This window comes from Rhinolophus sinicus, chromosome 14 (assembly GCF_057876585.1).
Source record: "Rhinolophus sinicus isolate RSI-liver-muscle chromosome 14, RSI-T2T, whole genome shotgun sequence".
In the NCBI taxonomy this organism is placed as follows: Eukaryota; Metazoa; Chordata; class Mammalia; order Chiroptera; family Rhinolophidae; genus Rhinolophus; species Rhinolophus sinicus.
The window spans coordinates 27,723,295-27,736,407 of record NC_142514.1 but is presented as its reverse complement, the minus strand read 5'-3'; the positions used below and the strand labels follow the sequence as shown (position 1 = coordinate 27,736,407).

Genomic DNA, 13,113 nt, shown 5'->3' with positions numbered 1-13,113 from the left:
AGACTCGGCTGTGGCTCTCCCGTTTCCATAGTAATCGTGCGGTTGTTTTTGCGAATCCACTTCAGTCGTTTACACTTTTCACCCCAGACTGTGGCCTGGGGTCTGAGCCTCAGGGCGGGGTACAGTTGGGGGTACAGCCCTCCCCCTTCCTCGCGACTCCGGGAATGTCAGCGAAGGCAGGCGGGGCGCGCTCTCGCAGCCGGGTCTCACTGGCCACCCGGTCCCCACCTGAGACCCCGCCTGCCACTCTGCCCGAGCGGAGCCAATCAACGTCCAATCTGCCCGGGGTGGGGCGGGGCTTATGCAAATCGTGTCTCCTCCGAGAGACATAGTGATACAAGAACTGGGAGGCGGCTCCGGCGCGGACTTGGGAGAACCTGGCCGCCAGCCCGCGAGCCAATCTCTGTCCCTGCGGCCCGCCGAGGCTCGGAGCCATCCAGCAAACCGGCGAGCGGCCTCAGGTAACGCGGGAAGGGCCGGGAGGAGGCCCTTGTCCCTTTCCCCTCCACTCTCCATTCCTATGCTCGTCTCCTGCCCCTTCTGATTCATCTCCCAGACCCCTGGTTCTGCCATAGGTGGCAGCATCTGACGGGCCCACTCCTGGCCAGGGAACCCCTCACCCAAGTCCAGGCCCCATGGGTGCAGGAAAGGAGACAGAGATGCCTCCTTACCCCCAGCTCAGGTAAGAACAACCACTGCTCTGGCCCCCAACACGCGCACACACACACACACACACACACACACACACACACACACACCTGGAAGTGTGATGCTCATGCTAGAGGAGGCATTAGTCTCCCTCCTCCTTTGGAGATAGGTAGTCCACCCAGCCCCATGGCAACCTCCCACGTCCAGAGATGGCCCCTGCCCACATCATCCAGCACCAGCAGCAGCTCAACACACTTCACATCACAAGGTCCCTGCTTCCAAAGACCACCTCCACCTCCACAGAAAGCCCCTTCCCACTTCACATTGTCCTCTCCTCCCACCCCTCAAGCTGACAGAGCTCACAGCATACTTGGGGGAGGGAAGAAGCTCCCCTCCAAACACCCCCCCCCCCCTCATGACACTTTCTCAACAGCGCCCCCTCCCCATGGTCTTAGTGCTAGGCAGAGGCCCCATGTTTGGCCTCTTTCATCCTGGCTGGAGGATGAAACAAGAACGCCATCCCCCAGGAGACCACCCATACCTGTCAGTCACTGCTGCCAAGGGCCCAGCCTCTTCCATTCCCCTCACCCCCCACAGTCGAAGCACCAAGACCTCCCATTCTACCTCTCAAATGTCTTTCTAAGTTGTACCCTCTCTGGCCTTCTTGCACCCAATTGCTCCCTCTCTCCTATCTTCCTGCTGCTCTGCAGGGACTGTGCCAAACCTCTGTATGAACTGTCACTCCTTTCCCTAAGGTGGCCTGAACCTGGAGAGCCGAAGAGCTGGGTTCAAATCTTGCTTTTGCCTCAGTGCTGTCTGACTTTGGTCAAGTCACTTCCCTTTCTGATACTTCATGAAATGGGGAAGGGGTCAGAACAGAGGGGAGACTAGATGAGGTGATCTTGAACAGACTTCCAAAGCTGACACACTCTGGTTCTGTGGATGATTTTGAGAAAACAGGACTCGTTCTCTCTTTCCCTGAACCAGGAAGATATTTCAGAGAGGAGGCCTGAGGGGCTTTAGTCCTCAGCGAAGGGACATTGCTCCTTAACGAGGCCTAGATCCAAACCATCTCCTCCCACACACTCTCCAGGCCTGGGCCCCTTCACAGCTATTAGGAGTCCCTCCTAGGCCAGCAGCCCACATGCCATGGGTAGCTCCAGGCTGAAGGTGGCCAACAGGGCCCACCCTTTGTTTATCATCCCCTGCCTCTCATTAAGAAGGAGAGGGAGAAGACGTGGCTGCTGCCGCTATGGCTGCTGCTTGGAGAAAGCAAAGGGAGGAGAGGAAAGAGAGAAAAATTTCCTGACCAGGGAGCTATTGTCACCATGGCAACCGTCTCAGCACCAGCTCCTCTGAAGCTGGGTGAGGTGTGGGATTATTGCATCCCTCAGTCCCTCCCACCCTCACTGTCACCTCCCCATTTGAAGCCCACAACCCTGAGCCCTGCCCTCTGGAAGAAGCCTCTGGGTAAAGAGGGGCAGCGGCTTTATGTATGGGGCAGTGCCAGCTCCTTCACAGCTGGAGGGCAGCCCTCAAGAGGTAAGCAGAGGAGCCTGCACATGGTCAGCTGGTCTACAGCGCCAACTGAACATGCCCTCAGTGCATTCTGGCCTTCGTCTTGCTGCTGATGGACTCTACTTGACCTTGGGTGAACCCTTCCTTTCCCCAGGTCTGGCTTCTATTTCTCCTTAAGTGGATGCAATGGCAGGAGAATACAGATAAAACAACAGCCTGAGGCCATTCCACAGAGGAAGAAGGGGGTTCTGTCCCTCTCATGTAATCCACCAAGGAACATTCAGTGAACATTGCTGGGTTCCAGGCATGGCCTTTAGGTCTCTGCAGGGTGGTTCTGTGCAGCCACAGAGGGCAGAGTGGGAACCCGGCTGGGGCAGCTACAAGAGGGCAAAGTTAGGAACAATGGGAAAAATACCTGTCTCCTGTCTGAGCTGCCCCAAAGAGAACTGGGTCATATTGGGAGGGGATAAGCTCTTTGCCCTGGGCAAAAAGACCTGGAGAACTTTTCTGGAGGGTCAGGCAAAAGTTTAATGCAAAGGCCTCTTCCAAATCAGTCTCCATCCTAGAATTCTAGAGCATCAGGTGAGGGTCAGAGGGCGTTGAAGTCTACATACTTATGGGGCTCAACTCCGTGGTCTCACAGGGTCTACTCATCCCAAAATACTGTGCCATGCTGCTGACTGTCCACTGTCCAGGCTGAGAGAGGCTGATCATAAGAAGTGGGCTTCAGTCAGGCCTGCAGGCTGATTGTAGCTGTGTCAGCCCAGGGGAGAAGAGAGGATATTAGGGGAGGAAAACAGCTAAGCACTAGGTGAGGTAGGTTCTGGCTGTGAGAAACTTGGCTTCAAAGGAGTACACAGTTGTGAAGGAAGCAGTGGGAGGTAAGGCTAGACAGTCAAGCACCTTGACACGAGATTCTGGAGTTTAAGGGGGGCCTGTGGGCCATCTCTAACCTATATTGCACTTCTGGGCAAAAGCAGGAAAGACATTCCCTCGAAACAGAGGAATCGGAAGAAAGGCACTCTGTCTGAGGCAGTTGAGCCCATGGGCATAGCTTGGCAAGCAGTTCCCCAGCTGTATTTCAGCCTCCTTAGCTGTGCCCCTGGCCCCGACTATGGAGAGAGAGAAGACACAGTGACTGTTCCAGGAGCTCTTTAAAAGAAGGAACAATAGGACTTGGTGGCAAGTTGGACCTAGGAAAAAGGGAGGGGAAAACTGAAGGTAGCTAAGATGGCATTTTCCCCCTGGATGAGGGAGGGAAGGAAAGGGCGATGGAGAGAGAAGGTCAGCCACAGGTTGAGGATGAGTCTGGTTGTACTTAGAAGTACTGGTGGGCTACCCCAAGGGGTGCATATTGCCTGGGTATCAGACACCATGGCCTGGAGTTCAGCAAGAAGGTCCCACTGAGGCCAAGAGGGAGATCGGAGCTATGGTTTTCCCGAAAGGCAGGAGTAGGGAAGGCCTGTACTGGACAAGAGTAGCCAGTATTTGGAGAGGATGGACCAGGCAATGGCATGGATTCAGCCTGGGTGCTCATTTGGACCCTTCCACTGACCAGCTGTGTAACTCTGAGCCAGTTTTCTCCTCTCTCTGGGTTTTCACTAAAATAAGGGGATTATCTTAAAGGGCATTGCCAGCTTTGACCTGCTGATCTCAGAGAAGTAGAGGGAATGAGGAGAAATGAAGGAGGAGACAGTCCTCAGTGCACCTGGGACCAAATGGGAGCAGGGAATAGGTATGGCCCCAGGAGACAGAACTGTGGGAAGGCAACACGGCAGGGAGGAGAAAGGGGGCAGAAGGTGAGAGCCACACAGATACTATGACACACACAAAGACTGGTGCTCTGACAGATTTGCAGTCTCATACACTGACGTGCTCCCACCCACACCCCGCCCCTCACACACATACACAGGCACATCCCACAGCAGACAGCGGAAGAGGCTCTGCCTCTCCCGTCAGACACCTCCACCTCCGGGCTCTCTAGCTTTCTTGACTGTACGGTGAGCCTTCAGTGTGCTTTGGAGTTGGGGAGGGCACAGATGGGTTTGGAGCCTGCCTCTTTCTGCCCACGAGTTCCAGAGGCATGCTGGACTCTGGCTCCAGTGCAACTGGTTTGGACCCCACAGTTCCTGGTTCCTGAAGATGGCATGCCTTCTCCTTCCTTGCTTTTCCTGGGGGCATATAGGATTCTACATCCTCTGAGAGTGGTAGGTGGGGGGAGATGTCGTCTCCAGCTTCTTGATCCTCCTCATGGCCCAGTGAAAGAATCTGAGTCCCAGAGATATCCGATAACTAACTTGAGGTCATGCAATAAGGGAGGGGGCATGGAGCAGACCAATCTCTGGTTGTTTAGGGCGTTTCCAGCAGTAAAGATTAGAAGCCACACTGGCCTGGAGATGCTGTGGAAGTGGAATTCATTCTGCTGGCCTGAGGGCTTCCTTTTCCAGAGTATCTTCATGACAGGCTACCCTGGGGTTGGAGGCTGGTGCCCTTCCAAAGACTCCAGTCATGTCAAAGTCACCACCCAGGCCATGTCCTGGAAAACTCAAGCTCTGTAGGGACATTTCTCCCATAGTGTTCAGACAAGAGTGTCCACCCAGCTTTCAGGGCCTGGTGGGGCCTCACTGTGGCCACGCTTCCTGGAGAAGTGGTACTGGGACTGTCCCCCATTTCTGCAAACACTTCCTCTGGCACAGGCTACCTGAAGGGCTCATGTTCCAGCTGGGGACTGACTCTTCATTCTCAAACTTGCTTCTCAGCAACACCACCTCCATGCACTCAGCCCAAAATCTGAGCATCTGCCTTAACTCTTCTGTCCCTCTCACCCCACATCCAGTCAGTCACCAAGTTCTCTGTCCTAACATCTCTCAGTGCTTCCCCATCACTTCTCAACCCTATGCTGGTGTCATCGTCGCTCACCTGAACTATGCAGCAGGCCCCTCTCTGCTCTCCCTCCTCCCCCCACCCAAGTCATCTTGCACACTGTATCCAAAGGAAAAATTCTAAAATGTATTCCTTCTCTCTGGGTCCCCAGTACCTAGTTCAGGACCTGCTAGATTGTAAGCATTCTGTAAGTGTTTGTGGAATGAATGCTGTCTTCCTAGCCCTCGCTTTAAAACCCCAGGAGCTTCTGTCCCCTCCAGTAAAGGCCAAACTCCTTGGCATGGATTGAAAGCCCTTGGTAATCAGCCATCTACTTCTTTGATCCAATTATGAGTTATTGAAGGTTGGCTCATGTCTACTTTATCCCCATCACTAGCACAAGGCCTAGCACACAGTCAGCCTCAATAAATGCTCATGGAATGAATGAACTAATGAAAAGCAGAATGTAATGGGGGTCATCAGTGCTACCAACCAGGACTTCCATTAGTACAGAGGAAGAAGTGAGAGAATCTGTTGGGGTGGCCTGTAAGACCTTGAGGAAGAATTTGGGAGATGGCGCCAGGGGCACACGTGAAGGTCCCTAGTAGGAGAGGAGCCTGCAGAGGCAGGTGGGCGCTGAGTGCGAAAGCTCTGAATAGCAAGGAGAGAATTAAGACTCTATTCTATGGGTGGGGAGAGCTATGGAAGGTGTAAACAGCAGAGGATGAAGATTGCAGCATTCGGTACCTGTCAGTGACAAGGAGAGCTGAGAACCGGAAGGCTAGCGATCCTGGGTGCCAGGAGAGAAAACCTGTCTGAGGACAGGGGAGGGGCCTGCTGTGGAGGCCCTTTTATGGGAGAGGGTAATGAGGGGAAGGGACCCCCCACACACACACCTTGTGCTGGTGGGGGGACAGGGGCAGGGAGGAGAGGCAGGAGGTCCTATGGGAAGGGATGTGGTGAAGGATAGAGTCCAGCTGTAGGAAGATGAGGCTTGTTGAGGGTGGTGGTGAGAGGTGGGGGGCCCACCCTGGTGCAGAAGTAGGGATCCCGGTGGTGGGAATGTGGGGTTTGTTATGGGAGGTGGCTGTCATGGAGAAAGGGAACCCTGTCCTACGGGGTCTTTGGAGGACCGCTGCTGAGGTGAAGGCCTTGCCCTGGACCAATTTGAAGGAGACGCCTGTCCTCCAGGCCCCGCCATGGGGAAGACCAACAGCAAGCTGGCCCCAGAGGTGCTGGAGGACCTGGTTCAGAACACAGAGTTCAGCGAGCAGGAGCTGAAGCAGTGGTACAAGGGCTTCCTGAAGGACTGCCCCAGCGGCATCCTCAACCTGGAAGAGTTCCAGCAGCTATACATCAAGGTGGGCAGGCCTGGGCCCGCGGGCGGGCGGAGGCGGAGGCGGGGCCAGGCACCCCAGGGGAGGGCCGGCGGGGGGGCGGGGCCAGGCACCCCAGGGGAGGGCCGGCGGGCGGGCGGGGGCGGGGCCAGGCACCCCAGGGGAGGGCCGGCGGGCGGGCGGGGGCGGGGCCAGGCACCCCAGGGGAAGGGCCGGCGGGCGAGGGCGGGGCCAGGCACGCCGGGGGACTGGCCGGGAGGGCAAGGCTGTCGCCGCGCCAAAATGCCCCGCGTCCCTGTCTCAGTTCTTTCCCTACGGCGACGCCTCCAAGTTTGCGCAGCACGCTTTCCGCACCTTCGACAAAAACGGCGACGGCACCATCGATTTCCGGGAGTTCATCTGCGCCCTTTCGGTCACCTCCCGCGGCAGCTTCGAGCAGAAACTCAACTGGGCCTTTGAGATGTACGACCTGGACGGCGACGGGCGCATCACGCGCCTGGAGATGCTGGAGATCATTGAGGTGCGTTGCGGCGGATCGAGAGGCCGGGTGTGCTAGGGTGACGCGCCCCTTATCTTCCCTGCCGGGCCTTCTCGGGCACCGCTCTCTCCAGCCACCCTCCTCTCGGGCCTCAGGAGCCTCCTCCCTGCAGCCCACATCTCCGCTCATCCCGCCTCCCGGGATCGGTTGGGCTCAGTGTAGGACAGGCTCTGTGCTAAGTGCTTTACCTAACAACCCAGCGACGTAGGTACTGTCAGAAAGCTCCTTTTACAGATGAGGACGCGCAGCAAGTCGTACGCAAGGAGTCTGACTCCAGAGCCTAAGTTCTCTTATTCTTTCAGCAAATATGTATTGACTGCCTACCACGTGCCAGGCACTGTTCAAAGTTCCTGCTTTCAGGGGACATTCGTTCTAGTGAGAAAATTTAAAAACAACAACAACAAAACGATGCTATGTCAGCAGTAAATGTTATGAAGAAGATAAGCAGAGCAATGTACAGGGCGAGAGAGCAATGGAGGGAAAGTAATTTTTCATGCGGTGAAATAGGAGCAGCAACCTGAATAAGGTGAGGGAGCTATCCACGTAGATGTCTGGGGAAGAGTGTTCTATGCATAGGGAACAATAAATGCAAGGACCCCGAGGTTAGATTGTGATTGCAGTGTTTAAGGAGTGGTCGGGGGAGCCAGGGTGGTAGAGAAGTGAGCAAGGTGAGAGTGGTAGGAAGGAGATCAGATAGGAAGCCAGGCGCCCAATCATTTGGCGTCTCGTAGTCTGGGGTAGAGACTTGACTTTATTCTGAGTGAGATGGGAAGCCAATAAGGGCTCTCTTCTCTGTGTGGAGAATGGACCAAAGGGGTGGGAGAGCCCCAGAAGCAGGGAAACCAGTTACGAGACTTCCACAGCAGCTCAGTCAGGAGCTGATGGAAGGGAGAGCCATGGAGGAACAGTCAATGGAAGTGGTTGGATGTGGGATTTATTGCAAAATTAGGCCTGACAAAATTTGCTAAAGGATTGGATGTGGTGCGAGAGAGAAGGAGTCAAGAATGGCATCCAGGATTTTGGCCTGAACAACTAGAAGAATGAATTTGCTATTTACTGAGACAGTAAATGTTGGGGCGGGGGCAGGGGGGGCACCAAGCTGGAGGTGAAGTGTTGGGTTTTACACATGTTAGTGTGAGAAGCTCATTAAATATCCAGTCTTAATGACCATACATGACCTTCCAGTATCCTCCCCATCTCCCAGTGTTCTCCCTGCCCACCCCCGCCCCTTCACTCACCCTCCATCCTCCCTGCCCTGTGTGAGTGTTCACACCTCCTCATTGCCTTACCAGGCCATCTATAAGATGGTGGGCACCGTCATCATGATGCGCATGAACCAGGACGGGCTCACACCGCAGCAGCGCGTGGACAAGATCTTTAAGAAGATGGACCAGGATAAGGATGACCAGATTACTCTGGAAGAGTTCAAGGAGGCGGCCAAGAGTGACCCATCCATTGTGCTCCTGCTGCAGTGTGACATGCAGAAGTAGAGAGCAGAGGCTGGTGAGGGGCCCTGGCCAGGAGGGGCGCGGCCACCTCCCAAGCCCATGACCTCTCTGGCTGGCCCTTCCCCAGGGGATGAGGTACTCCAACCTCACTCTCTGGCCCACCCAACCCTCTGTCCAAGCCTTTGCTCCCTTCAATCAAGATCCTTGAGGGACCATTTCACTCTGAAAAAGAGACAGATCCTGAGGTATCCTGTGGTCTAGCGCCACCCTCAGTCTTGGCCCAGAACCAACATCCACTGGGCATAGGGGAGGTGGCTTTTGCCTCTAGAGGCAGGGTTAAGGAGGAGAGCTGGGGTTCTGCTTTGAAATTCTGTTCTTCCTGGCATTATGCTTTATAGGATGTGGCCCCACAGACCCCAGTTACAGGGCCAAATTGAGTCTGTCCTTTGCTGAGGACCCAGATCCCTTAAAGGTGGTCTCTGCCCACCCCCTCAACTGTACCTGGCCCTTCTGACCCCAGCCTTTAGAACGTTCATTCAGTCCTTTTTCAGCTAACATTTATTGAGCACCTGTTCAACGTAAGGCACCTCTAGGCGCTACGGGTATGGTAGTCTGCCAGCACATTCTGTGCCCTCTGAAAGCTCGTAGAGTATGAGGCAGACTTCCAGTGGTCAGTCTCAAAAGGGGACATTGAACACAGCTGAGCAGAGGGTGCGGCCAGGCTGGTCAGTTTGAGAGGAACTTTCCACTGAGTTCCACACAGAACTGCAGAAGGATGAAATGAAAGTGGAAGTCTAGGAAGCACGTGAGTGGAAGTTTTAAGAAAAATTGAAGTTTATGTAATACTTATTTTTTTAGTACCCTTTAAAAGAGCTAAAGTCATTTTGTTAGTTTAGGGTATTAAAATATACTTTATATTACTTAGTTTTTTGTAAAATGATGCAAGGAATATAGACAATGCTAATTTTCATGAAAAGAAAAAGGGAAAGTACCACCAAATTTACCAGATAACACTTTTTCTTATCAGGCTAAATCCTGAGCTGTCACCATGAGCAACTTCTGCTGCTTCCTCTTTAATGATCTTTTTCAATTCAGCAAGCAACTCTGTTGTATACTTACTCTGATTAGGTGCTGACTTTGAAACAGAAAAAACAAGATTGGCCGAGAGTGAGACAGTGTATTTCCCACATCTTAGTAGTTCCTTTCAGGATTTGGTCTAATTTCAAGGATGGGCTTGTCCTTTCAATACTACAGAAGTAGAAGGAGCTAAAAGAATAGGACCACCTGGCCACTGTTTAGGTTGCCAGGTTGCATTTATGGACCAAATGCCTAAAAATGTGGTGGGCATGCTCCATTTGAAAAGCTTTTTCTAACCCCAAATCCTAAATCTGCCAGGTGATTCATCGTCTTCCAAGTGCACTGGCTTTGCTTTCCAATGTCTACTTTCTGATTTTTGGATCCATGAGCTATATAGCTGCATGCTTTGACTGCCAGAAAATTCACCTTGCTTCTTCATCAAGTTTTTCACTTTACTTTCTCTTGTACTTGTGATCAGAAATTAGCTTTGATGTGCAGTGACAGCTGATTTCCTCTTGAACCACTGGTGAAAACAGCCTCGTACACAGGTGCTGTGAGGGAAGGGTGGGAGCAGGGAATGGTTGCTGAGTCGGGGGGTGTGGGATTGTATCTGTAAGAAAACAATGAAGCATGCCTCTTACTTCTGAGTGTTCACCTGTCCTCCTTCTCTGTAGGTAGAAACTCATGGGGATGCTGACCTTTGCTCCCCAACTCTGTTGGACCTTCCTTCTTGCTGCCCTTGGAGGTAGCCAGGCCACTGGGTGGCCACTCTCTTTCTATCCTGCCTGTGACCAGCCACATGGTAAGGCTGGGGAATTCACATCCTCAGGCAATAACCAGCAGGTTTTTATCCAATAATGCCTCAAAGGATATTCCATTGCTCTCAGGAGATGGCCATTGGGTGTGTTGTGCTGCCAGTCAGCACCATGGATACAGATACTCAACAGCCTGAGTCAGCTGACACTTCCCGTGGAGGCTTTTTACAAAGTGGGCTTCCTATCTCCCAAACATCGAATCTAACTTAAGCCCCAATCATACAGAACTTCATGGCTTTCAAAGGCTTGCCATCTACCCCATCTCATTCTATCCTCATAGCCTAGGGAAATGGAGGTTTTCATTCCTTTTCTCCAGACTTGGAAAGTGAGGCACAGAGGGGGGTCCCTTGTGCAAGAGCACAGTCAGGAGGTGACACAGTGCCGAGCCTTGAACCCTAAGGCTCTAAGAGTGTTTCTTTCTTTAAGAGTCTCTTCCCTCCTCATTTCTCTGACTGAGTTGTACGGAGGTTGACTGTGAGGCAAGCTAAGTTGGTTTCGGTTTTTTACAAGCTTACTGCTAAGAAGTTTCTGAGGCTGTGGTCTTCCAAAAAGAATCAGGAGCTTGGTTGAAGTCCCCATATTTTCAAGCATCTTGTTTCCTGCTTCTGGGCAGCTCTGCTAACAGGTCAGTGCTGTGCTAGGCGGCCTCTGACTAAAACCCTGGAAGCATCTTGCTCTGTCTTTACCATCACCTTTCTCCCTAAGAGAACTGTTTTTTTGTTTGTTTGTGTGTGTTTTTTTCCCAGCCGGTAGGCAAGTCCTACCTGTGAGGGCATATTTGATTACTCCAAGCTCCTGGACACATACCCTTGGGTGATACTTGCTGATCAGGCCAAAGATCCTCAGACAGCCCAGCAGTGTTGAACACATAATGCCAGGCCAGGAACCAGGACCACCATCTAGCTGATGGGAAGAGCCACAGGCAGGCCAGGCCTTACTCCCACATGCTCCTGGACGTCCCAAGGACTGTGTGTGTTCTCAGGAGCTCCTGTGGTACAGCACTGGCCATGCTGTGAGAGGAGACGCACGCCTCCCCTCTCTGCCCCAACTGAGAGGGACTTGTCACAGGGCACCAGGTTAGCAGAGATTGAAGTATGATCACATAGACTCAAAAATATACAGACAGTTAAAACATTGACATATCCAAGTTCTCCTTGAAGTTCTGTATCTTTGCAGCAACTCTGAATTGCAAGTTTCCAGAATCTGCCTTCCAACTGTATTCTGTCTTCATTCAAACTTTTGGACTAATTGATGAGCCCCTTATTTCTTCTCTCTAAAACTCATCAGCAAGGGCTACTTCAGATGGCCACTCCAGCCCTTTGAACTCTAGTCAGGATATATAACTTAATTTAAATCAAAAGTTAAGAAAAAGGAAGTGCATAAACAAAGACACTGAATCTTTTCCTGATTCTGGCAGAGTTCCCTAGAGGTAGACATTCATCCTGCTGCAGAGAAAGAAGGAGAGAACAAGAGAATACGCTGGGGTTTCTAGGTAGGGTAGTAAGCTGACACTGTAAGTATTTTTATGTAAAAATTTGCAAAAGCAACAAATATTTCCTGAAGATCCACCCTGGGTGAGGCTTTTTGTTCTGACTTTAGAGATCACTGTGGGGGCAAGAATACATGTCTTACATATTTTATTCATGATTTTTGAAAACTATATAATTCAAATCCTGCAATTGAAAAGTCTCAGAAAAATCTGGGATTTTCTTTCTGAAATTTTCAGGGTTTTCTTTTACCTTTGCCAGAATGTGGGGGCAGGACTGGGCTTCCCAGCGTGTCTGGCCCTTCCTGCTTGGTGGAGGCTCCAGGAGTGTGGAGGCCTGCAGGAGGGGGTCTGGGTGGCAGAGGGGGACCTCCCAACTCATTCTCCAGCATGGCCCCCTCCCCACTTCAGGTGTCCCCCTCATTGTGCAACCCTGTGCTACGTGGTATGTTTTTTTTCACTGACAGTGAATAAAAGGTGTGACTATGTTGAGGGTTCCTCCTATTCTCTAAGCTAGGATAGGGATGGGGTGAGGGGAAAGAGGGGAGCTCACACAGTGGGGTACCTCAGCAACTCCTTGGGGCTGAGGTCCCCGTTCTAGCAAGGACTCTGGTTCCATGGAACAGAGACCCACTCGATGGTTCAAAGGAAGGCGTAAGCGATTGCAAGGGCCCTTCAGATAGAAAATCAAAAATGAACAACTAACAGTGGGGCTTCTCTTTTCTCTGGGCCCCAGTGGCTCTCAGGCCCTTGGCAGTATTTGCATCTATGCTCTTTTCCTTGGTTTCTCTTCAGACTTCCTTGGTTTTCCTGTATAGAGTGGCTCCATCCCCACCTCTGTGTGAAGACTCACCGGTGACTGACAAGTCCCCTCTGTGTCTCCTAGTTCCAGTTCTTAAGCAAGAGAATCTGATTGGTTAAGTTTAGCTTTTTGGGGGGACCCCTTGGTCCAATCATCTATGGCCGGACCAGATGCTGATATTTGCGGTCTGTGGGCAGAGCAGTTCCCCCAGAAAGGAGCTAGTGGCAGTGGATAGTGGGGCTTAGTTTCGCCCTCTGTCCAGTGGAAGGCATCATAAAAACCCAAATGTGTGCATAGTGGGCAGTGGGAGAAAGGCCACGAGCCAGGATTACAATGGTCCATATGGTGCCTTTTGTACAAATTAGGAAAAGGCGCCCCTTCTGAGTGGAAGTATCCCCCAAAGTATGCAGTCAGATCAGTGGATGGCACCTATGGGCTAATTAGAAAAATATATCCCTTCTTCTGAACAAAATATAGCCTTGTCATGCCATGATGCACAGCTTGACAAGTGGAGTGTGCCCAGGATTTCAGGCCCCACCTGCCCTGCTGGTCAGAGGTTGTGTGGCACGTAACGTGTTATAC

The 13,113-nt window shown here is 52.3% G+C and overlaps 1 protein-coding gene across 1 annotated transcript; it reads left to right on the top strand.

Annotated features, from left to right (window-relative positions):
- Positions 1-280: 280 nt before the first annotated feature.
- On the top strand, positions 281-12,217 carry HPCAL4 (hippocalcin like 4). Its single transcript, XM_019718783.3, has 4 exons — positions 281-461; positions 6,220-6,389; positions 6,670-6,885; positions 8,196-12,217. Exons 1-4 carry the CDS (start codon positions 302-304, stop codon positions 8,391-8,393), a joined length of 744 nt encoding a protein of 247 aa, XP_019574342.2. The 5' UTR covers positions 281-301; the 3' UTR covers positions 8,394-12,217.
- Positions 12,218-13,113: the final 896 nt, after the last annotated feature.

What these genes read in the sequence shown, in the direction of transcription:
- HPCAL4 (XM_019718783.3), top strand. Translation starts at nt 302, where the DNA reads ATGCAAATCGTGTCTCCTCCGAGAGACATAGTGATACAAGAACTGGGA. An exon ending in AAACCGGCGAGCGGCCTCAG is followed by an intron (nt 462 to 6,219) that starts GTAACGCGGGAA and finishes CCTGTCCTCCAG; the next exon opens with GCCCCGCCATGGGGAAGACC. An exon ending in TCCAGCAGCTATACATCAAG is followed by an intron (nt 6,390 to 6,669) that starts GTGGGCAGGCCT and finishes TCCCTGTCTCAG; the next exon opens with TTCTTTCCCTACGGCGACGC.